The following is a 25,979-nucleotide window of genomic DNA, read 5'->3' as shown; positions in this document are numbered from 1 at the left end:
ACTACAAGAACTCTAGGAGCTGGGTTCTCTGATTTTGAGGCTATGTCCGGAGCATGTGTCTAGTATTATGACCAGAAAGTCGGCGCTGCCCCCACACCGATGCGCCATGTAAAATCCCTGGCTACCCTGCAGATACGGACGGAGAATTGCCCAGTCCATGGCCGCGCATGCACACGGCAGTCGCGCTGTACAACATGAATGCCAGCGACGTCTGCCAGATAGTGCCCCCCAGCCCGCGCCAAAGCCCCCCCCCCCCCGGCCAGTGGAACGGCTCCCCTCACCGACAGTAGCGGCGCTGGACACAGTCCGCAGTTGCCAAGTGAGGTTGACGAGACCTCAGATACAAGTGAGCCACAACGTCAGGAAGTCGACCCATCAGGGGCATAGCATCGGGGGAGGGCCTTCAGGTGACACCCTGAGGCCGACCCAACGGCGTGCGGCTTACTCACCGATGATGCCGCTTTGGAGGGGACGGAGCCTCCGAAAACAGGCGCAACCCGATTCTGGCGTCAAAACGGATTCTCCGCCCAAATGCCCGAATGCGATTTCAGTGTCGGCAATTGGAGAATCCCGCCCTACGTGTCATTAAACAACCTTGGCCAGCAAGGGAAGTCAGAAAAAGTATAAAACTAAAAGAAAGGAAGAGATCCCATGAACTGGAAGAACAACAAAGATATACAAATAAAATGGCAAGAGCTGCTAAAAATTTGAACGCGAAAAAATGTTTATGAGGGAATAAATGAAAGGTGTAGCAAGAGGCTAAGATTAATTGCATCCCTTAATGACATAATTGGGTAATATTGTAATTGAAATCAGAAAATGACAGACTAGCTAAATAATTATTTCGTAAGAAGTCTTCACGAAGGATAAAATATCAGCGATAAAAGAACTAAGTTTAATATAGCAAACAAAACGATGAGGGAGAAGCCAATCAATTTAAATTTAGACAAGTTTTTATTAAAAGGAGGTAATTGATGTGTTAATCATGATCTTCACAAACTGTCTCATTATAAGAATTGTCCCCTTGGATGGGCGAGCTGAGTTCAATGTCCTAATATCAATCACACTTCAGACTAACCCTCTTCCAGTGATCCATCAAGCTCTGTGTCGAGATATCCTTCAGCAACTTACAATTTAATATTTCTTTTCATGTAATGAACAGAAAGTTTCATTTATGTAGCGCCTTTAATGTAGCAAAAAATCTCAACGCCCTTACAGGAGCGTTATCAAGCAGAATTTGATATTATGTTAAATATTAGGCAGGATTTTCTGGCCCTGACCCTGGTGGGCATTGTCACGGGCGGAACAGGAGGCTGGCTTTCGAAATATTCCTGTCCCACCCGTGACGATGCCCACCTGTGTTGGGGCTGGAAAGTACTGCTGATTAAGGCATGAGAGAAGATGAGCAAAAACTTAGTCAAAAAGATAGGTTTTAAGGGATATGTTATAGAAGGAGTGAAAGGAAGGACGGCATGGTAGCACAGTGGTTGGCACTGTTGCTTCACAGCACCAGGGTCCCAGGTTCGATTCCTGGTTTGGGTCACTATCTGCGCGGACTCTGCACGTTCTCCCTGTGTCTGCGTGGGTTTCCTCCGGGTGCTCCGATTTCCTCCCACAAGTCCCGAAAGACGTGCTTGTTAGGTGATTTGGACATTCTGAATTCTCCCTCTGTGTACCCGAACAGGCGCAGGAGTGTGGCGACTAGGGGATTTTCACAGTAATTTCATTGCAGTGTTAATGTAGGCCTACTTGTGACAATAATAAAGATTAGTATTATTATTAAGTAGCAAAGTAGAGAGGTTTAAGGCGGAAATTCCAGGACATAACGGCTAGACAGCTGAAAACACATTTGCCAAATCGTGAGGACAATAAAAATTGGGGATGCCCAAAAGGCTCGAACTGGAGGAACGCCGAGATCTCACAGGGTTGGGGGAGGTTACAGAAATAGGGAAGAGGTGATGCCATGGAGGGATTTGCACACAAAGATGAAAGTTTTAAATTTGACCAGCTACAGGATCCCAGTCCACTGGATGTCAACGAATACGGGATTGGGGATTTGGCGCAACATCCTAAAGCAGTTTATCAGGCAGGCACCAAACAGAAGAGAAAATAGAGGCAATAATGTTGTTATGGAGATGCCTAAGGCATGAACAGAAGTTAGAATTTTAAGGGAGCCTTTAGAAGCAGTATTGAAGTTTAGACAAGAAGGAGTTTGAGAGAGAATTCCAGAGGAATGAGCAGTAGCTGAAAGAATGGTCACTAATGCTCAGGCAGGGGTAGTGAAAATAAAGAAATACGTGAGGTAAAGCCGCCAAAGTCCCAAATGGCCATAGGCTGCTTTCCCCTTTGAGGGGAGAGAGCAGACTGGTGGTGATTTAACCTGAGGATCACCACACCTCAGGCGAGGGGCAAGATTTTTTTTTCTTTTTCTACAGATTTAGAGTATCCAATTATTTCTTTTTCCAATTAAGGGGCAATTTAGCGTCGCCAATCCACCTACCCTGCACATCTTTGGGCTGTGGGGGTGAAACCCACGCAGACACGAGGAGAATGTGCAAACTCCACACAGACAGTGACCCAGGGCTGGGATTCGAACCCGGGTCCTCAGTGCCGTAGGCAGCAATGCTAACCACTGTGCCACGTGCCACCCCGGCGAGGGTTAAGGTTGAGAAGGCAGGGCCTTAATGGCGGGGCCATGAATGACCTTAAATAAATAAATATACCAGTGTCCAACCATTGACAGATACTTGATGGAATCATGGATTGGCGCAAGGCTATGGCGGAATTTGAATATAAGAACACAGATCTTATAATCAATCCAGTTGGGTACAAGGTAGCCTGTGGGGCTTTGCAAAGTTGGTATTTCCTCGCTTTTGTTCCATTCACAACTCTGAAAAACGGTGTGTCCGTCCCCCTCATGGATGCAGATTCAGATGTAAAAGTGGAATCTTACCCAAGGCTGCATAATGTGCAGCAAATCCAGTGTAGTTCTTCTCGTTTGAGTAATCAGTTCTGAATATAACTATCATGTTGTTCCCTGTGGAAAAGAATTGTTTGTCACCCGGAACCTCTTCTGTGTCTGTACTGGTCTCACCACAGAGCTTGACCAGCTGTTGTCCCTCCGTCAAGATCTGAACATAATTGGGAGAAAAGAAAACGTTGGCACTTCAAAAAAATATTAAAACTCCTTTTTCTTTCATCTGTTATTTTAAGCCTACTTTGTTTTTGTTTGCTTCAGGATTTAAATCACCGTGCTCCATTAGTAACAAACTGCAGGTACAAGATATCTCTATCAATCACTTTAACAGAGGCATTAATCCATTTTGAACATAGAACAGGGAAATTTTAAACCAGCGTGTTAAGACCATAAGACATAGGAGCAGAATTAGGCCACTCGGCCCATCGAGTCTGCTCCGCCATTCAATCATGGCTGATATGTTTCTTATCCCCATTCTCCTGCCTTCTCCCCTCTGATCCCCTGATTAATCCAGAGCCTATCTATCTCTGATAAATGTTAACACATTTTTACGCGCTAATATAAGACAGGACAATTTCAATCCATTTTATTTTTCCTTGCTTGTTTTGCCTATATCTTTTATAATTTTCACATTCTCCTTCACGTGTGTATTTTTACAGGAAGGTTGGCTGATACTTTAACCTCTGCTCAATACTCTGTACCAAGCTGTACAATGGGATGCCGGCTTTCATTCCAGATACTGCCTGCCCGACTCTCCAGCCTTCAATCACTCCTGTGTAATGTAACAACCTTTGAGGTTTGCATGAAATAATCTACATGACCGGCTGGGTCATTGTGTCTCTAGTCACATCTGCCGCTGGTAATTATGCAATTTACAGCTTTCAAGAAAGTAAATCAAGAAAGATAGCCCGCTATCTTCGACAACCAACTAGACGGGGAGAAAACCTTTCGCTGTTGCATACAGTGATATCATTTTTTCTATTTGAAAATTTCCCCATGCATTTCCTGTACAATCACAATTTTTTTTAAAATGAGCATTTCTCATGTTTATAAATCATAAATATTTTCAACAATGCTTTTAATATTTTGTTAGCAATTGCTGCAGAGAGAATGTTTCGTAAATTGATTTCAAATGTTTTTTTTTAATCCAGTGTACCTAATTCATTTTTTCCAATTAAGGGGCAATTTAGCGTGGCCAATCCACCTAGGTTGCACATCTTTGGGTTGTGGGGGCGAAACCCATGCAAACACGGGGAGAATGTGCAAGCTCCACACGGACAGTGACCCAGAGCCGGGATCGAACCTGGGACCTCGGCGGCGTGAGGCTGCAGTGCTAACCACTGCGCCACCGTGCTGCCCCTTGATTTCAAATGTTAATATTAACATGTCAGATTAATTTTTGAAAAATATATTCATGGGAATACACCATCGCCTCCCCTTAATTCTTACACCAATGTTATTCCAGGCTGGTTTCACCAACATCTTGGTTACCTAATATTTTGTTTTATTGGGGCGATTTTCAGCTCGGGATCACCGTCGGAGAGAATGGCGGTGTGGACGGAAAATCCGGGGAGGATCGGAAAACGTGATTCTCTCCGGAGAGACTGCGTTTCTTGACTTTCCCCGCCCCTCACCGGCGGCATCATGAGGTTCACTCCCATAAAGGGCAGGAACCTCATTTGAAAACATTTGACTACATTTTAATATTATTAATGGGCCTCCCCAGCCACATGACTCCACCTAAATGTGTCGGCGAGGTTTACTGCAGCTTTTTAAAAATGAGAATCAGCTAGGGGATCCCTCCAGGGGTGAACAGTATAGCCCTCGGCAGGAGATGGGCCTGCCCGGGCAGTGTCCAGGCACTGTACCCGGGCACAGGATGGCAATGCCAACCTGGAAGTGCTAACCTGGCAGTGCCAACCTGTGCCAGGGAGTAGTGCAGGGGTGGGCCCTCAAGGTAGCCCTGTGGTGGGGTTCCATTTATGTATGGTGGGGTGGGCAGGGGAAGAGTAGGAAGTGAGGGAGGAACTTTCAGACACTTGGGGGAGTGGGTACTGAGGGCGCAAATGCCAGCAATACCTCCGCGGTGGCGGTAGGGGACGGGGGAGGTGGGGAGGGGAGCCTGTCCATGGGATGGGGTGGTGAGGAGAGTAAAACTTCTGTTCTGGTTGGGATTCCCGTTAAAGGTGGCGCCCCGATCTCTGTGGAGCTGGGTGTCGGCTCTATCAGGCCTCGTCCCACCAGAGTGATGGCATAAACCACGCTCACTCATTTTGTTTATTTTAAAGAGCCTCAAGATTTGGAGTGGGAGCTGGTCAGCTACCCGCCAGTCTTCAGTCTGAGCCTGACACTTTGAAAAAATATGGTAAGATTCCGCCCAATATTTAAGTAAACTAATTTATTCAACTAAAGTAGAGATACCTTAATGTGGTCATAGCCACAGCGGTACGATGGCTCAAGGTTGAAATGTGAGAAATACAGTTTTATCACAAATCCACGAGGGACAGAGATGTTCCAGGTTTGATAGATGTAGTCTCCATATGCGGTTGGAAAACCAGGGGACTGAAATTGCCCAAACGTGTCATTCAATTGAAAGCCAAAAACTGTTGGACGCAGGAGTGAGACCCACAGGAATAGCCTGGGAAGAGAGAATAACATAACAGAAGTATATCACTTGGAATGATTTGGGCAGCAGCAGCTAGACTCCGAGGAAATTGTTTTGATAATCTTTTGTCCCTCGGCCTCTCCCGATCCCCCACACCCGAGATCCTCGAAGCACTTGCCCAATTCTGGCTTCTTGTACATCTCTATATTTTTTTTTACATCACCACTGTTGTGTCTTCAGCAGGCTGGGGCCTGAGCTCGAGAATTCTGTCCCTAAACCTTTCCTCCTTTAACATTCTCCTCAAAACCTTTCTGACCAAGGCTTTGGTCACCATATCCAGCTATATGTGGCTCAGTGTCACATTCTGTCTGGTCACGTCCCTGCAAAGTGTCTCCAAGCTAATGGACAATTTGCACTTGTGTAGCAATCAAATGTGCCAAGTGCAAGTTGTGATTGTTGTTCCTTAGCTTGAAGACTGCCCACAGTGGGAAATGCCATTCTTTTCTACCTTGGTATTCAGTGTAGGATAGCCAATCCACCCAGAATGGTTGGGAGTCCCGGGAACTGGTCTCAACTGCCCAGTGGCCAACAGAAAGAACTCTGGGAGCATTTCGGCTCCCAGCAATGGGAGCCAGCCAATCAGTGCCCGCACTTGGGTAGCACCTGACCCCATAGGTGGCCAGGACAAATTGCCAGCCAATCTCAGCTCATGCTCATGTGCCAGCTGACCATCCCTAAGCCAGGAACCTACTCGCCCACCCACGGAAAAGCCTGACTAAGCATTGGCAGAGGCCACTTGATGGAAAATGTCTGAATGGTCGACAGACCATGTGAGAAGGTGAGGTGATACCCACTTGGCTGCAGAGTTGGAGAAAAGCCACGGTTAGGCTTGGCAGTAAGGCTGTTTGGGCAGATCAAGGATTAATGTGGGACTGGAGAACAGTGGTGCCTACACATTGGTGTAAGAGTGTCACATCATGGTAGACTGTGTGTAGTAAATTATGGAAGGAGCCAGCATAGAGACAGCACCCATGCATGGCAGACCTTGGAAAAGTATATAGTCATGGGTTACCAAAGAACAAGGCAATCCTTCAGACCCCTCAGTGAGACACCGAACAACCTTACAACAAGATGTGACTGGCTGGAACTGGTATTTGGATTAATTTGTGTTGTTACTGAGTGTCAGATTGAATTGGTGTTGACTGGGCTGATTGTGGTGCGCTGCGGATTTCCGTCCCCCAAGAGCAGCTGGTAGGGAAAGGAATTGTCCAGACTCAGTAGTGGAATTGAGTGGGGAAAGATGATTCCCGCTCAATCAGTGTCACCCTGAATCTATGCGCACAGCCGATGGAAACAGCTGACGTGACTCGAGACCAGGTGACCAGCTTGACGGAAAAGCTTGGTGGAGTAGAGCCCTGTGGCTGCTTTTCGCTGTATGTTTGCAACTGCCAATCTCACACGTATTACACTGAACTATATAAATACACAGCACAGAAAAGAAGCCATTCAGCTGAACAGCTGCCGTCACTTCTGCCAAACTCTTCTGGAATGTGTCCAGCCAGAATTGGCAACCCTAATTCAGTGCCAGCAACAATTGAGGTTTAATGGACTAAAGCAAGGCTCCCTCTGTTTCAATAATATTCCTTACTCAAACCTCAGGACAGTATTGTGGTATTCACCACTGTTGTATTGTATATCCTGCATACGAGGGTATTACGGTAAGGCCCCTGTAATACAGGTACGGGGGTAGATCCCTGCCTGCTGGCTCCGCCCAGTAGGCGGAGTATAAATGTGTGGGCTCTCTGAGCTGCAGCCATTTCGGCAGTAGCTGTGAGAGGCTCCACATCTCTGCGTAATAAAGCCCCGATTACTCTCTACTCTCGTCTCGTCGTAATTGATAGTGCATCAATTTATTACGCAGAGATTTTACAACGATGGATCTCCGCATCAAGCCTGATCGCCTACAGCTGCCCCCTCAAGCAGACAACTCCAAGTCGGCCTTCGCACATTGGCTAGCTTGCTTTGAAGCCTACATTGGATCTGCGACTGAACCACCCCCAGAGGCACAGAAGCTCCAGATCCTTTACACGCGGCAGAGCTCCGATATCTTTCCCCTCATCCGGGACACGCCGACCTATGCTGAGGTCATAGCGCTACTGAAGGAGAACTACACTCAGCAGACTAACAAAATCTACGCCAGGCACCTCCTGTGAGTCTGTGGAAGATTTCTGGCGTGCCCTGCACGTCCTAGTGAGAGACTGTGATTGCCAGGCCGTTTCAGCCGCTGAACATTCTGACCTGCTACTTAGAGACGCGTTCGTTACGGGCATAGGGTCGGCCTAAATCCGCCAGCGCCTCTTAGAAGGAGCTCCCCTCGACCTCGCGGCGACCAAGAAACTAGCACTCTCGCTCACAGTCGCCTCACGCAATATACAGGCATATGCCCCCTACCGCAAGGCCCACCCCTCCGGTGCATCGTGGACCCCGCCAGCAAACATCCCACCATGGACCCCATCAGCGACATCCCCCAGCCAACCTCAGGCCTATGCCGCGCGGCAGCCGCCCAACCCCGGGGGACCCAAATGCTACTTCTGCGGACAGTCAAAACACCCCCGGCAGCGCTGCCCGGCACGGAGCGCGCTCTGCAAAGCCTGCGGGAAGAAAGGACATTTCGCTGCTGTGTGCCAGGCCCGCTCAATCGCCGCTATTGTCCCAGCACCCCCCACCACGTGCGACCCGTGGGCGCCGCCATTTTCCTCACCTCAGACCACGTGCGGCCCGTGGGTGCCGCCATCTTGCTCCCCTCACAACACATGCGGCCCATGGGCGCCACCATCTTGCTCGCATCACAACACTTGCGGCCAGTGGGCGCCGCCATCTTGCCTGCCTCAGGACACGTGCGGCCCCTGGGCGCTGCCATCTTCCCCGCCTCAGGACCCGTGCTCGACGTGCACCTCATCGGGCCGCTCATCGCCTGCAACCGCCGCCGACCAGCCACGTCTGGCCTCCATCACAATCGACCAGTCCCGACCGCAGAACCTCGTGACCGCGTCGACGACAGTGAAGGTCAACGGGCACAAGATATCCTGCCTCTGGACAACCGGGAGCACTGAGAGCTTCATCCACCCCGATACGGTAAGGCGCTGCTCCCTCACGGTCCACCCCATCAACCAGAGAATCTCCCTGGCCTCCAGATCCCACTCCGTGGAGATCCGGGGGTACTGCACCGCCACCCTCACCATCCAGGGTGTAGAGTTCAGCGGCTTCCGGCTCTACGTCCTCCCCAACCTCTGCGCTGCCTTGCTACTCGGCCTGGACTTCCAGTGCAACCTCCAGAGGCTAACCCTGAAATTTGGCGGGCCCCTACCACCCCTTACTGTCTGCGGTCTCACGACCTTTAAGGTCGACCCACCTTCCCTGTTTGCAAACCTCACCTCGGATTGCAAACCCATCACCACCAGGAGCAGATGGTACAGTGCCCAGGACAGGACCTTCATCAGGTCGGAAGTCCAGTGGCTACTGCCGGAAGGTATTATGAGACCAGCAACAGCCCCTGGAGAGCACAAGTGGTAGTGGTGAAAACTGGGGCGAAAAACAGGATGGTCATTGACTACAGTCAGACCATCAATCGGTACACGCAGCTCGACGCGTACCCCCTCCCACGCATATCTGATATGGTCAATCAGATTGCACAGTACCGGGTCTTCTCGACAGTGGACCTGAAATCTGCCTACCACCAGCTCCCCATTTGCAAGGTGGACCGCCAGTACACCGCGTTTGAAGCTGACGGCCGCCTTTACCACTTCCTTAGGGTTCCCTTCGGCGTCATTAACGGGGTTTCATCTTCCAACGGGAGATGGACCGAATGGTTGACCGGCACAGACTGCGGGCCACTTTCCCGTACCTGGATGACGTCACCATCTGCGGCCACGACCAGCAGGACCACAACGCTAATCTTTCCAAATTCCTCCATAACGCCAAACTCCTCAACCTAACCTACAACAAGGAGAAGTGCGTGTTCAACACGAACCGATTAGCCATCCTCGGCTATGTGGTTCAGAACGGAGTTCTAGGGCCCGACCCCGATCGCATGCGCTCCCTCATGGAACTCCCCCTTCCCCACTGCCCCAAGGCCCTCAAACGATGCCTGGGTATCTTCTCGTACTACGCCCAGTGGGTCCCTAACTATGCGGACAAGGCCCGCCCACTCATCCACTCCACCGTTTTTCCACTGACGGCCGAGGCTCACCAGGCCTTCAACCGTATCAAGGCCGACATTGCTGATGTACGATCAATGACCACTAAAGCGAGGTTGTCGTCCAACTGAAGGCATTAATAAGCTAGATGTTTCCCCCAGCAGCTCAGGTACAGAATGACGGCTGCTGGGGCGGCACGGGTTCTTATACCCCGCCTATCAGGGCGGAGCTATCATACACTCTAACCAATAGGAAGCATACAGTTTTCACCAATGGTGCTTTAGCCTATCAGGTACCGTAATACCTATAATACCACAATCGCCAAGGCCGCGATGCATGCGGTCAATGAGACGCTCCCCTTCCAAGTCGAGAGCGATGCATCAGATGTCGCTCTGGCCGCCACCCTCAACCAGGCAGGCAGGCCCATGGCATTCTTTTCCCGCACCCTCCATGCCTCCAAAATTCGGCACTCCTCTGTCGAAAAGGAGGCCCAAGCTATCGTTGAAGATGTGCAGCATTGGAGGCATTACCTGGCCGGCAGGAGCTTCACTCTCCTCACTGACCAACAGTCGGTTGCCTTCATGCGAGGTAAAATGATAAGATCTTGAGGTGGAGGATCGAGCTCTCCATCTACAATTACGAGATTTTGTATCTCGACGGTAAGCTCGACGAGCCCCCCAATGCCCTATCCCGAGGTGCATGTGCCATCGCACAAGTGGACCGACTCCAGACCCTGCACGACGATCTCTGTCACCCGGGGGTCACCCGCTTTTATCATTTCATAAAGGCCCGCAATCTGCCCTACTCCATCGAGGAAGTCAGGGCTATCACCAGACACTGCCAGGTCTGCGCGGAGTGTAAACCGCACTTCTACCGGCCAGACCGTGCGTGCCTGGTGAAGGCCTCCCGCCCGTTTGAACGCCTCAGTGTGGACTTCAAAGGGCCCCTCCCCTCCACCGACCACAACAGGTACTTTCTTAATGTGGTCGACATTATATTCCAGATTCCCCTTTGCCATCACATGCCCCGATATGACGTCTGCCACCATCATCAAAGCCCTCAACACCATCTTCGCTCTGTTCGGTTTCCCCGCCTACGTCCATAGCGACCCGGGATCCTCATTTATGAGCGATGAGCTGCGCCAGTACCTGCTCAACAGGGGCATTGCCTCGAGCAGGACGACCAGCTACAACCCCCGGGGAAACGGGCAGGTGGAGTGGGAGAATGGGACGGACTGGAAGGCCATCCTGCTGGCCCTACGGTCCAGAAATCTCCCGACCACCCGCTGGCAGGAGGTCCTCCCCAACGCCCTCCACTCCATTCGGTCGCTCCTGTGCACTGCGACTAACGTAACTCCCCATGAACGTCTCTTTGCCTTCCCCAGGAAATCCGCCTCCGGGGTTTCACTCCCAACATGGCTGGCAGCTCCAGGACCCGTTCTCCTCTGCAAGCACGTGCGGCTCCACAAGGCAGACCTGTTGGTTGAGAGGGTACAGCTACTCCACGCGAACCCGCAGTACGCCTACGTAGCGTATTCCGACGGCCGCCAAAACACAGTCTCCCTCAGGGACCTGGTGCCAGCTGGCTCCCCACACCTCCCCCCCCCCCCCCCCCCACCCCGCTGCCCCGGCGCCACCCTCCCTCCCCCAGCGCACCCCACCACAGCCCCCGTTCCAGGAAGATCCGTCCTCCCCTTGGTCCCACCCGGGGATGAAGCTGAGGTCGACACGCTCCCGCAGTCACCGATGACCGAACCGACGCCTGAATCACCACCAGAACGGTGGCGCTCGCAACGGCGGATCAAGGCGCCCGATCATCTAAATTTGTAAACTCTTTCGAGAATTTTTAAAATCTGTATGTAAATAGTTTTCCACCACCCCCGCTGGACTATTTTTTAACAGGGGGTGAATGTGGTAGTCACCACTGTTATATTGTATATACTGCATACGAGGGTATTACGGTAAGGCCCCTGTAATACAGGTACAGGAGTAGATCCCTGCCTGCTGGCTCCGCCCAGTAGGCGGAGTATAAATGTGTGGGCTCTCCAAGCTGCAGCCATTTCGGCAGCAGCTGCGGGAGGCTCCACATCTCTGCGTAATAAAGCCTCGATTATTCTCTACTCTCGTCTCGTCGTAATTGGTAGTGCATCAAGTATCAACCACTGCGTTAAATCATACAGCACAGAATAAGAAGAGGTTATTCAGTCTATTGTGCCTCTGCTAGCTCCCCTGCTCTTTCTCTGTAGCCCTGCGCCAGATAAAATATAAACCCTCCTAAGCTGGGCAGTATGGTGGCACAGTGGTTAGCACTGCTGCCTCACAGCGCCAGCGACCCGGATTCAATTCCGGCCTTGGGTGTCTGTGTGGAGCTTGCACATTCTCCCTGTGTCTGCTTGGGTTTCCTCCGGGTGCTCCGGTTTCCTCCCACAGTCCAAAGATGTGCGGGTTAGGTGGATTGGCCGTGATAAATTGCCCCTTAGTGTCCAGGGATGTGTAGGGTTGGTTACGGGGATAGAGCGGGGTGGACATGGAAGTGGACATGGGTAGAGTGTCACCTGAGGCCCTCCCCCGATGGGCTGAGTCCCGACGGCGTGGGGCGCGTGTGCTCTCACTTTTCTGGGATCTCGTGTGGCGGCTGCGGTCTGTGTCCAGCAGCGCCACAGTCGGGGGGGGGGGGGGGGGGGGGGGACCGTTCAGCTGGCAGGGGGGGCTTCGACGGAGGCTTTATGTGGTGCGGCTGCTAACCCCCCACCGGGCGGAACATCGGTGCGGAGGCAGCGCCCACTTTTTGGTCGTAAAACCAGACGGATCCTGTGGACATAGCCGCAGGATCGGCGAATCCAGCCCTATGTGTGTTAATGCCCCGTAGAACCGTGGTCCGAGCCATCCAAACTGATTTCACGGAATGCCCTGACAGAATAAGTCTCCCTGTCCCATCCATCCAGGTTGGATTCAAAACCCACGCTAAGAATGTGAAATTCCACTTTTCCAACTCACTCTGCTTCACAGTCCCCAATAAACAAAATTAGTTTTGTACTGTAATGGAATCGCGAGAGAGAGTGAGAGAGAAAAAAAAATCAGTTTTAACAGAGAACGTTTGCATGAAATTTAAAAACATTTCAGATTAAGCCGACAGATCCTTCCAGCTCAGACGCTGTCCATTGATGTACAGTTTTACTGACCATTCTTGCTCACTTAATGCTCCCTCTGTTTTACTTACCACATTGTAAGAGATTTCTGCATTTCCACTCTCAGTTGCTGGTTCCCCGATTCCTGAGAGACCCTGTGGTGTCTGCACGTGAGCAGAAATGGTGACATTGTTTACTGTCTGATGAACCTGTTGCTTCTTGTACCAGGGGTTACTGAACTGTGCGATCACCTTCCCTGTAAAAATAACAGCAGGCCTTCTTAAAGGGATACTCCCTTGTTGTCCTTATTAAATCTTCCCCCAACTGTTGATAAACACAATTACATAAATCGCATTAAGGCATTGGCTCTCCTCTAAAAAATATAAAAAAGCTGCCCAAAACCAAATTGATTCTCCCAAAGAATAGATTTGGCAAATACTTTCATTGAAGATTTGCCCCTTTAAGTCAGCCCCAGTGACCTCTCTACTGTATCGAGTGATGAGAACACGCTTTGCACGCCTCCCCATTGGTTTTGCCTTTCTCTCTCTCGCCTGTTCAAATATACGTTCCGATAGAATTCCCTTTTGATAATTCCCTTTCCTCATTTACAGCTTTCCTGGCGGATTAATTCCTCTGCTGATGCACCTGTTTATAGATTCTCATTTCAGAAAGTAAGCCACACACTTGCCATGCAGACAGTAATCACAGGGGCATCTGTGTGAGAGGCGAAATAGATATCGAGATAGATATCTAGGTATTTTACTGCACCTAATTTTTCATCTGTCAAGGACCACCCAGGTAACTCCTAATCCTTGAAGGAAATGAGCTGGCAAACATTTCTTCGCAGAGGTGCCACATGGGCTTGTGCTTAATGCAGAAGGGAGGTCTCTCTCTAGTTTCTCGTCACTACTTTCCCATCGAACTCTGGCTTGACCCTGCCATTGACCTTTAGTCAAGTTGAGGTCCAGGTTGTACTAGGCTGATTGGGAGCCAGCACCATTCACCTATTCCCAGTAGAGTGCCTTGTAACAGAGAAACACTGAAAATGGGAGCATGAGTAAGCCATTTAGACCTTTGAGCCTGCTCTGTCATTCAATATGACTGTGGCTGATTCTCGGTTTCTTTCTTTTGTAAATATTTTTATTGAAGTTTACATTTTTGACACTATACAAGAGATGGATAAATGGTTATTATTTACAATTTTCCCCGTTGTTACATTTTGGCACCCCCTCTCCACCCCCTTTTGTTCCCCCCTCCCATTTTCTACTGTCTTCGGGTCCTATACTAGGTCCTTCCCTTTGCCGTAGACGGTTTATTTTGTCTTGCGTTTTGCTCTTTTGAGGGGCCCTCTAGCCCCCATGTCAGTCTCTCCATGGGTTCGCCCTTGGCATTTCCTTGGGTCTCTCTCTTCCCTATTGCCCCCCCCAGGGGGAATATCTCCAGTTGGAGAAATTCCCACAGGTCTGCCAGCCAGCCTGCAGCTGTGGGTGGTGCTGCTGATCGCCAGCCGAGCAGGAATCTCCAGCAGGCGATTAGGGAAGCAAAAGCAAGGGCCTCTTCCCCATATGAAGTTCTGGCTGGTCTGATACCCCGAAGACTGCCACTCTCGGGCACGGCTCCGCCCTTACCACGACTACCTTGGTCATCGCCTTGAAGAAGGCTGTCCAAAACCTGACAAGTCTGGATTGTGCCCAGAACATGTGAGCAACGTTTGCTGGGCCTCCCTGGCATCGTTCACACTTGTCCTCCATCTCCAGGAAGAAGCTGCTCACTCGGGTTCTTGTCAGATGTGCTCTGTGTACCACTTTCAGCTGCATGAGGCTTAGCTTTGCAAAGGAAGTGGTAGAGTTGGCCCTGTGCTTCGCTCCAGAGTTTCTGTCCCTAATTCTTCCTCCCATTTCTTCCCTGTTCCATCCAGTGGTGAGCGTGTCTGTATATAGAACATAGAACATTACAGCGCAGTACAGGCCCTTCGGCCCTCGATGTTGCGCCGACCTGTGAAACCACTCTAAATCCCATCTACACTATTCCCTTATCGTCCATATGCCTATCCAATGATCATTTGAATGCCCTTAGTGTTGGCGAGTCCACTACTGTTGCAGGCAGGGCATTCCACGCCCTTACTACTCTCTGAGTAAAGAACCTACCTCTGACATCTGTCTTATATCTATCTCCCCTCAATTTAAAGCTATGTCCCCTCATGCTAGACATCACCATCCGAGGAAAAAGGCTCTCACTGTCCACCCTATCCAATCCTCTGATCATCTTGTATGCCTCAATTAAGTCACCTCTTAACCTTCTTCTCTCTAACGAAAACAGCCTCAAGTCCCTCAACCTTTCCTCATAAGATCTTCCCTCCATACCAGGCAACATTCTGGTAAATCTCCTCTGCACCCTTTCCAATGCTTCCACATCCTTCCTATAATGCGGCGACCAGAATTGCACGCAATACTCCAAATGCGGCCGCACCAGAGTGTTGTATAGCTGCAACATGACCTCATGGCTCCTAAACTCAATCCCTCTACCAATAAAATCTAACACACCGTACGCCTTCTTAACAACCCTCTCAACCTGGGTGGCAACTTTCAGGGATCTATGTACATGGACACCGAGATCTCTCTGCTCATCCACGCTGCCAAGAATCTCACCATTAGCCCAATACTCAGTCTTCCTGTTATTCCTTCCAAAATCAATCACCTCACTTTTCTGCATTAAACTCCATTTGCCACCTCTCAGCCCAGCGCTGCAGCTTATCTATGTCCCTCTGTAACTTCTAACATCCTTCCGCACTGTCCACAATTCCACCGACTTTAGTGTCATCTGCAAATTTACTCACCCATCCTTCTACGCCCTCCTCCAGGTCATTTATAAAAATGACAAACAGCAGTGGCCCCAAAACAGATCCTTGGGGTACACCACTAGTAACTGGACTCCAGTCTGAACATTTCCCATCAACCACCACACTTTGTCTTCTTCCAGCTAGCCAATTTCTGATCCAAACTGCTAAATCACCCTGAATCCAATGCCTCCGTATTTCCTGCAGTAGCCTACCATGGGGAACCTTATCAAACGCTTTACTGAAATCCATATACACCACATCAACTGCTTTACTCATCCACCTGTTTGGTCACCTTCTCAAAGAACTCTATAAGGTTTGTGAGGCACGACCTACCCTTCACAAAACCGTGTTGACTATCTCTAATCAAATTATTCCTTTCCAGATGATTATACATCCTATCTCTTATAAACCTTTCCAAGATTTTTCCCACAACAGAAGTAAGGCTCACTGGTCTATAGTTACCGGGGTTATCTCTACTCCCCTTCTTGAACAAGGGGACAGCATTTGCTATCCTCCAGTCTTCTGGCACTATTCCTGTAGACAAAGATGACTTAAAGATCAAAGCCAAAGGCTCAGCAATCTCCTCCCTAGCTTCCCAGAGAATCCTAGGATAAATCCCATCCGGCCCAGGTGACTTATCTATTTTCACATTTTCCAGAATTGCTAACACCTCCTCATTATGAACCTCAAGCCCTTCTAGTCTAGTAGCCTGAATCTCAGTATTCTCCTCGACAACATAGTCTTTTTCCTGTGTGAATACTGACGAAAAATATTCATTTAGCAAATCTCCTATCTCCTCGGACTCCAAGCACAACTTCCCACTACTGTCCTTGACTGGCCCTACTCTTACCCTAGTCATTCTTTTATTCCTGACATATCTATAGAAAGCTTTAAGGTTATCCTTGATCCTACCTGCCAAAGACTTCTCATGCCCCCTCCTGGCTCTTCTTAGCTCTCTCTTTAGGTCCTTCCTAGCTAACTTGTAACTCTCGAGCGCCCTAACTGAACCTTCATGTCTCATCTTTACATAAGTCTCCTTCTTCCTCTTGACAAGTGTTTCGACTGCTTCAGTAAACCACGGTTCCCTCACTCGACCACTTCCTCCCTGCCTGACAGGTACATACTTATCAAGGACACGCAGTAGCTGTTCCTTGAACAAGCTCCACATTTCCATTGTGCCCATCCCCTGCAGTTTTCCTCTCCATCCGATGTATCCTAAATCTTGCCTCATCGCATCATAATTGCCTTTCCCCGACTTCCGGGTGCGGCGATGACCAGCTGAGTCGCACGTTTCGGCAGCTCCCTGTGAAACGGACTTTAGGGCTCTTGATAGGAGCCCCAACGGCAATTTTAACGGCTAAAAACACCGTGCGGTAAACCAGGAGGGTGTTCCCCCTGGACACGGATGGAAAAAGGAGAGGAAAGTGGCCGGATTGCAGCGGATCCTTTGGAACAACGGCAAGGAAGGCAAGCAAAAACCAAGATGGCGTCGGAAGGTGGCAGTTTCATATGGGGCCCTGAACAACAAGAGTTCTTGAAATGCTGCGTGGAGGAGATAAAAAAGGAAATGAAGAAAGAGTTGTTGGCCCCGATACTACAGGCGATCGAAGGGCTAAAGGAGGAACAAAAGACCCAGGAGCAGGAGCTTCGGGTCGTGAAGGCGAAAGCAGCCGAGAATGAGAACGATATACAGGGCCTGGTGGTGAAGTCGGAGATACAGGAGGCACACCAGAAACGATGTGTGGAGAGGTTGGAGGCACTGGAAAACAACGCAAGGAGGAACAACCTGAGGATTCTTGGCCTTCCTTAGGTGTGGAGGGGGCGGACGTCGGGGCATATGTGAGCACGATGCTGCATTCGTTAATGGGAGCGGAGGCCCCGACGGGTCCGTTGGAGGTGGAGGGAGCGTACCGAGTTATGGTGCGAGGATCGAGAGCAGGAGAAACTCCCAGAGCCATAGTGGTGAGATTCCTCCGTTTTAAGGATAGAGAAATGGTCCTTAGATGGGCGAAGAAAACTCGGTGCAGTAAATGGGAGAACGCGGTGATCCGCGTTTATCAAGACTGGAGTGCGGAGGTGGCGAGAAGGAGGGCGAGCTTTAATCGGGCCAAGGCATCACAAAAGGAAGATAAAATTTGGAATGCTGCAACCGGCAAGACTGTGGGTCACATATCAAGGGAGGCACCACTACTTTGAGACGGCGGATGAAGCGTGGACTTTTATTGTAGAAGAAAAACTGGAATGAGTGGATTATGAAAAAGAACGTTTGGACAAAGTGGTGGGGCGAATGGGGGGGGCGAAGAGGGGTTTTATGTTCTAATCCTGCGGTATGGTAACTTTTCTTTCTCCCACAGGTGGTGATGGGGGGAGGTGGGGAGGGAGAGGAGATGGGGCATTGGCCATGGGAGGCGGGGCCGAGGGAGAGGCGCGGGCTTGGTTCCCGCGCTATGATAATTATGGCGGGAATAGAGAAGCAGGAAGGAGGGGGCGTCGCACGGTGCGAGCCGTGGTCACGGGGGGAAGCCGAGGTCAGCCAGAGTTTGCTGACTTCTGGGAGCAACATGGGGGGAGTAATTACGCTAGCGGGGGGTCTAGCGGGGGGGGTGGGAGGGGGGAATTACTGGGTTGCTGCTGCTGGGGAAAGGGGGGAGTGGGTACGGGAGAGGATGGGCGGGGGGGCACCGCCTGGGGGTGATACAGCTGCGTGGGAACTGGGTGAGAAGCTGGAAAAAGATGATGGCTAACCGGCAAGCGGGGGGGGGGTGGGAAGCCCCCCAACTCGGCTGATCACGTGGAACGTGAGAGGGCTCAACGGGCCGATAAAGAGGGCACGAGTACTCGCACACCTTAAGAAACTTAAAGCAGATGTGGTTATGTTACAGGAAATGCACCTGAAACTGATAGACCAGGTTAGGCTGCGTAAAGGATGGGTGGGGCAGGTGTTCCATTCGGGGCTGGATGCGAAAAACAGGGGGGTGGCTATATTAGTGGGGAAGCGGGTAATGTTCGAGGCAAAGACTATAGTGGTGGATAACGGGGGCAGATACGTGATGGTGAGTGGCAAATTACAGGGAGAGATGGTGGTTTTGGTAAACGTGTATGCCCCGAACTGGGATGATGCCAACTTTATGAGGCGAATGCTAGGACGCATCCCGGACCTAGAGACGGGAAAGCTGATAATGGGGGGAGACTTTAACACGGTGTTGGAACCAAGGCTGGATAGGTCGAAGTCCAGGACTGGTAGGAGGCCGGCAGCAGCCAAGGTGCTTAAGGATTTTATGGAGCAGATGGGAGGTGTGGACCCGTGGAGATTCAGTAGACCTAGGAGTAAGGAGTTCTCATTTTTCTCCTATGTCCATAAAGTCTATTCGCGCATAGACTTTTTTGTGTTGGGTAGGGCATTGATCCCGAAGGTGAGGGGAACGGAATATACGGCTATAGCCATTTCGGATCATGCCCCACACTGGGTAGACTTGGAGATAGGGGAGGAAACAAGAGGGCGCCCACCCTGGAGAATGGACATGGGACTAATGGCGGATGAGGGGGTGTGCCTAAGGGTGAGGGGATGTATTGAAAAGTACTTGGAACTCAATGACAATGGGGAGGTTCAGGTGGGAGTGGTCTGGGAGGCGTTGAAGGCGGTGGTTAGGGGGGAGCTGATATCAATAAGGGCACATAAAGGGAAGCAGGAGAGTAAGGAACGGGAGCGGTTGCTGCAAGAACTTTTGAGGGTGGACAGACAATATGCGGAAGCACCGGAGGAGGGACTGTACAGGGAAAGGCAAAGGCTGCATGTGGAGTTTGACTTGCTGACTACAGGCACTGCAGAGGCACAATGGAGGAAGGCGCAGGGTGTACAGTATGAATATGGGGAGAAGGCGAGCAGATTGCTGGCACACCAATTGAGGAAAAGGGGAGCAGCGAGGGAAATAGGGGGAGTGAGGGATGAGGAAGGAGAGATGGAGCGGGGGGCGGAGAGAGTGAATGAAGTGTTCAAGACATTTTATAAAAAATTGTATGAAGCTCAACCCCCGGATGGGAGGGAGAGAATGATGGATTTTTTGGATCGGCTGGAAATTCCCAAGGTGGAAGAGCAGGAAAGGGTGGGACTGGGAGCACAGATTACGGTAGAAGAAGTGGTGAAAGGAATGAGGAACATGCAGACGGGAAAGGCCCCGGGACCGGACGGATTCCCAGTTGAATTTTACAGAAAGTATTTGGACTTGCTCGCCCCGGTACTGACGAGGACCTTTAACGAGGCAAAGGAAAGGGGACAACTGCCCCCGACTATGTCTGAAGCAACGATATCGCTTCTCTTAAAGAAGGAAAAGGATCCGCTACAATGCGGGTCCTACAGACCAATTTCCCTCCTAAATGTGGATGCCAAGGTCCTGGCCAAGGTAATGGCAATGAGAATAGAGGAATGTGTCCCGGGGGTGGTTCACGAGGACCAAACTGGGTTTGTGAAGGGGAGACAGCTGAACACGAATATACGGAGGCTGTTAGGGGTAATGATGATGGCCCCACCAGAGGGTGAAACGGAGATAGTAGTGGCGATGGATGCCGAGAAAGCATTTGATAGAGTGGAATGGGATTATCTGTGGGAGGTGTTGAGGAGATTTGGTTTTGGAGAGGGGTATGTTAGATGGGTGCAGCTGTTGTATAGGGCCCCAGTGGCGAGTGTGGTCACGAATGGACGGGGATCGGCATATTTTCGGCTCCATAGAGGGACAAGGCAGGGATGTCCTCTGTCCCCATTACTGTTTGCACTGGCGATTGAGCCCCTGGCGATAGCGCTGAGAGGTTCCAAGAGATGGAGGGGAATACTTAGGGGAGGAGAAGAACACCGGGTATCTTTATATGCGGATGATCTGCTACTATATGTGGCGGATCCGGCGGAGGGGATGCCAGAAATAATGCGGATACTTGGGGAGTTTGGGGATTTTTCAGGGTACAATTTGAACATGGGGAAGAGTGAGCTGTTTGTGGTGCATCCAGGGGAGCAGAGTAGAGAAATAGAAGACCTACCGTTGAGGAAGGTAACAAGAGACTTTCGTTACCTGGGGATCCAGATAGCTAAGAATTGGGGCACATTGCACAGGCTAAATTTAACGCGGTTGGTGGAACAGATGGAGGAAGATTTCAAGAGATGGGATATGGTAGCACTGTCAATGGCAGGGAGGGTGCAGGCGGTTAAGATGGTGGTCCTCCCGAGATTCCTCTTTGTGTTTCAGTGCCTCCCGGTGGTGATCACGAAGGCTTTTTTTAAAAGGATAGAAAAGAGTATCATGGGTTTTGTTTGGGCCGGGAAGACTCCGAGAGTGAGGAAGGGATTCTTACAGCGTAGTAGGGATAGGGGGGGGCTGGCATTACCGAGCCTAAGTGAGTATTATTGGGCCGCTAATATTTCAATGGTGAGTAAGTGGATGGGAGAGGAGGAGGGAGCGGCGTGGAAGAGATTAGAGAGGGCGTCCTGTAGGGGGACCAGCCTGCAGGCTATGGTGACAGCCCCATTGCCGTTCTCACCGAGGAACTACACCACGAGCCCGGTGGTGGTAGCTACACTGAAGATTTGGGGACAGTGGAGACGACATAGGGGAAAGACCGGAGCATTGGGGGGGTCCCCGATAAGAAACAACCATAGGTTTGCCCCGGGGGGAATGGATGGGGGATATGGAATGTGGCAAAGAGCAGGAATAACGCAACTGAAAGATCTATTTGTGGACGGGAAGTTCGCAAGTCTGGGAGCGCTGACCGAGAAATATGGGTTGCCCCAAGGGAATGCATTCAGGTACATGCAATTGAGGGCTTTTGCGAGGCAACAGGTGAGGGAATTCCCGCAGCTCCCGACACAAGAGGTGCAGGACAGAGTCATCTCAAAGAAATGGGTGGGGGATGGTAAGGTGTCGGATATATATAGGGAAATGAGGGACGAAGGGGAGACTATGGTGGACGAACGAAAAGGGAAATGGGAAGAAGAGCTAGGGGAGGAGATCGAGGAGGGGCTGTGGGCAGATGCCCTAAACAGGGTAAACTCGTCGTCCTCGTGCGCCAGGCTAAGCCTGATTCAGTTTAAGGTATTACACAGGGCACATATGACTGGAACACGGCTCAGTAAATTTTTTGGGGTGGAGGATAGGTGTGCGAGGTGCTCGAGAAGCCCAGCGAATCATACCCATATGTTTTGGTCATGCCCGGCACTACAGGGGTTTTGGGTGGGGGTGACAAAGGCGCTTTCAAAAGTAGTAGGAGTCCGGGTCGAACCAAGCTGGGGGTTGGCTATATTTGGGGTTGCACAAGAGCCGGGAGTGCAGGAGGCGAGAGAGGCCGATGTTTTGGCCTTTGCGTCCCTAGTAGCCCGGCGCAGGATATTGCTAATGTGGAAAGAAGCCAAGCCCCCGGGGGTGGAGACCTGGATAAATGATATGGCGGGGTTCATAAAGCTAGAGCGGATTAAGTTCGTCCTAAGGGGGTCGGCTCAAGGGTTCACCAGGCGGTGGCAACCGTTCGTCGAATATCTTGCGGAAAGATAGATGGGGGAAAAAAGAAGGCAGCAGCAGCAGCCCAGGACTTGGGGGGCGGGGGGGGGGGGGGAGGGATGGGGGGGGGGGTGGGTGGGGGGGGTATAGCCTGTGACAAGGCAGTTGCCAATTAGGGCTAGTTTTCATTTTTGTTATTTAATATTTATTTATTTGTTGTTTTTTGTTTATATAAAAAAGGTCATTATTATCTGTATTGTTATAATGTTGTGTAAAGGATGCACAACGTACTGTGTTGGTTGACCAAAAATTTTCAATAAAATATTTATTAAAAAAAAAATAATAATTGCCTTTCCCCCAGATATAACTCTTGCCCTGCAGTATATACCTATCCCTTTCCATCACTAAAGTAAACGTAATGGAATTGTGGTCACTATCACCAAAGTGCTCATCGATCTCCAAATCTAACACCTGTCCTGGTTCATTACCCAGTACCAAATCCAATATGGCCTCGCCTCTCGTTGGCCTATCTACATACTGTGTCAGGAAACCCTCCTGCACACATTGGACAAAAACGGACCCATCTAATGTACTCGAACTACAGCATTTCCAGTCAATATTTGGAAAGTTAAAGTCCCCCATAACAACTACCCTGTTGCTTTCGCTCCTATCCAGAATCATCTTTGCAATCCTCTCCTCTACATCTCTGGAACTTTTCGGAGGCCTATAGAAAATCCCTAACAGGGTGACCTCTCCTTTCCTGTTTCTAACCTCAGCCCATACTACCTCAGTAGACGAGTCCTCATCAAACGTCCTTTCTGCCACCGTATTACTGTCCTTGACTAACAATGCCACCCCTCCCCCTCTTTTACCATCTTCCCTGAGCTTACTGAAATATCTAAATCCCGGCACCTGCAGCAACCATTCCTGTCCCTGCTCTATCCATGTCTCCGAAATGGCCACAACATCGAAGTCCCAGGTACCAACCCATGCCGCAAGTTCACCCACCTTATTCCGGATGCTCCTGGCATTGAAGAAGACATATTTTAAACCACCTTCCTGCCTGCCGATACACTCCTGCAACATTGAAACCCTACTCATTACCTCACTACTCTCAACCTCCTGTATACTGGAGCTACAATTCAGGTTTCCAAGCCCCTGCTGAACTAGTTTAAACCCTCCCGAAGAGCATGAGCAAATCTCCCCCCCAGAATATTGGTACCCCTCTGGTCCAGATGCAGACCATCCCGTTTGTAGAGGTCCCACCGACCCCAGAATGAGCCCCAATTATCCAGAAATCTGAAACCCTCCCTCCTGCACCACCCCTGTAGCCACGTGTTCAACTCCTCTCTCTCCCTATTCCTCGTCTCACTATCATGTGGCACGGGTAACAACACAGAGATAATAACTCTGTTTGTCCTAGATCTAAGTTTCCACCCTAGTATATGTCCCCGCAGTTCCCTTTCTCCGTACTGTCCACGTCCAGCAGCTCCTCCAACATCACTCGGGGCTCTAGGGCACCTTGCCGTCACCTTGCAGAGAACGTTTTTGACTTATAAATGTCGGAGTTCCTGTCCGTTCGATAGTTCCAGTCTCTCTGTCAGCTCTTCTATGGTCGCAAGTCTCCCGTGTAAAAGTCCCTGATCACTAACGCCCCCCTATCCTCTCCACCTCTTAAAGGTGGTGTCTAGCTGGTGGAAACCCATGGTGGCCACAGATGGGGGCCATGGTGGGCACCTCGGTTAAACTAAAGTGTTGTCTCGTCTGTTTCCAGGTTCTTAGTAATATTACGGGCCAGTGTTTAGAGAACCCCAAAGTGTATCATGGAGTTCACCTGACCCATTACTTTAAATAGATGTTGGTTATGGGAAGCACAAGGGCGCACTCTACAGGTGTGATGCAACAGAGAACTAAAAGTATTTTTAAACAAAAAAACAATGTTTATTCTATGAATCCAGTTAACATTTTTAAACACACACAGTAAACATCTTAGCAACTATCAACTAAAATACTCCCTCCAAAGAATATACTACTCTGTAAGTAACCCTTAATATTTCCTTGCATCATCCATAAGACAAATACCGTCTTCAACACAGACATCAGGTTTAAATTCTCTACTGAGAGCAGTTGTCACTTTTAAATTAGCAAGTGATTTAAAGACATTCCATTCATACAGAAAGAGACCAGAATTACACCTTGTTTCTCTGGATGCAGCTCCCAATCTACAAAACGAAACTAAACACACCCTGTAGCTGACAGCCCAAAGCGAAAGTAAAACAGACAGACAGCCCAGCTCCACCCACACTCTGACATCACTGCAGCTATTTGACAAACACCCATTTCTTAAAGGTACACCCACTACAGCTATTTGATAAACACCCATTTCTTAGTGGTACTCTCACATGACAGGGATGCTACTACTACTGGGCTGGTTGGGTGTTTTGCTGGCAGGGATGGGAGCGCTGCATGGCAAGGGCCCGGAGGGTCGTTCCCATTCAGGAGGACTCCTCCATCCTCACCCAATCCATGTTCGGTTCCCTTGCCCATCCCCTCACTCTCTCGGCCGTGGCTTCCCAGTGGTAGTATTGCAAGTTCGGGAGGGCCAGGTCACCCATTTCTCCTCAGCAATGTTGTCCAAGGAATTCTTGGATTTTTCTTCCCCCTCCCCCATACAAATGCCATGATCTCTCCCAGTTCTATTGTTGGTTCCAGCTCTCCCATTTTGTCTACTTTTTGAAAAAAGGCTTTGGAGACAAAGATCGGTATGGATCTAAACAGGAAGAGGAACCTTGGTTCATCTTGATTGTCTGCACCCTTCCCACCAGGGAAAGCGAGAGTGCATCTCATCTCTGTAGGTCCTTTTTGACTTCCTCCGCCAGACTGGCCAGATTCCACTTGTGGATCCGTGGTCAGTCGTGGATCCTTGTCCAGTCGTGGGCTATCTGGATCCCCAGGTAGCGGAATTTGTTTCAGGCTATTTTAAATGGGAGTCCTTCCAGAGCTGCCCCTCCCCCATTCTGGTTCACAGGGAAAACCTCGCTCTTGCCCAGGTTGGGTTTGGAGCCTGAGAAGGCCTTGAGCTCTTCCAGAAGCTTCATGATTTCTTTCATGCCATTTTGTGGGTCTGAGATGTAGAGGAGATCATCCACAGAGAGCGAGACTCTGTGTTCTCTGCCTCCTCTTTGCATACCCTTCCAACCTCTCACGTCTCGCAGGGTGATTGTCAGGGGTTTGGTTGCCAGGGCGAACATGGAGCGGGGACAGCGGGAATCCCTGCCTGGTGCCTCTGTGCAACTGGAAGTATTCAGAGCTGGTGGTGTTGGTCCAAATGCTCACTTTGGGGGCATTGTACTGGAGTTTCACCCTGGAGGTAAACCTTGTCCCTAGTCTCAATGAGGTACTTCCATTCTACTCTGTCATCCCCCACCATTGGCATGTCCAGTCCATTGAGGAACCGTCTCATCCCCGGTAGAACCCGGTGCCTTCCCTGCCTGCATGGAGCTGATACTCTTCATGATCTCTCCCATTCTATTGTTGCTTCCAGCTCTCCCATTTGTCATCCCCCATGACAGGCATGTCCAGCCCATTGAGGAACCGTTTCATCCACGAGTCCCCTTTGGGGGGCTCAGAGGTGTACATTCCCCGGTAGAAGGCCTCAAACACTTTGTTGACCTTTTTTTGTTTCAGTTACAGTCTGTCTCTGCTATCCTTCACCTGGGCTATTTCCCTTGTGGCTGCTTGCTTTCTCAGCTGGTG

At 50.3% G+C, this 25,979-nt stretch overlaps 1 protein-coding gene across 3 annotated transcripts in view; it reads right to left on the bottom strand.

Annotated features, from left to right (window-relative positions):
• Nucleotides 1-13,155, bottom strand: part of LOC140392366 (mannan-binding lectin serine protease 1-like) — a 42,024-nt gene extending 28,869 nt beyond the window's left edge. For all 3 annotated transcript variants that reach the window (XM_072477664.1, XM_072477666.1, XM_072477665.1), the window contains exons 1-3: nt 12,998-13,155; nt 5,399-5,615; nt 2,954-3,131 (exon numbers count right to left, since the gene is read on the bottom strand). In XM_072477664.1, coding sequence (XP_072333765.1) covers nt 2,954-3,131; nt 5,399-5,615; nt 12,998-13,095 — 493 coding nt within the window. In that variant the 5' untranslated portion in view covers nt 13,096-13,155. The remainder of the gene's footprint in view (nt 1-2,953; nt 3,132-5,398; nt 5,616-12,997) is intronic.
• Nucleotides 13,156-25,979: the final 12,824 nt, after the last annotated feature.

The sequence above is a fragment of the Scyliorhinus torazame genome, chromosome 16 (genome assembly GCF_047496885.1).
Source record: "Scyliorhinus torazame isolate Kashiwa2021f chromosome 16, sScyTor2.1, whole genome shotgun sequence".
NCBI lineage: Eukaryota > Metazoa > Chordata > Chondrichthyes > Carcharhiniformes > Scyliorhinidae > Scyliorhinus > Scyliorhinus torazame.
The sequence above is the reverse complement of the archived record's forward strand: the minus strand, read 5'-3'. Positions and strand labels throughout refer to the sequence as shown.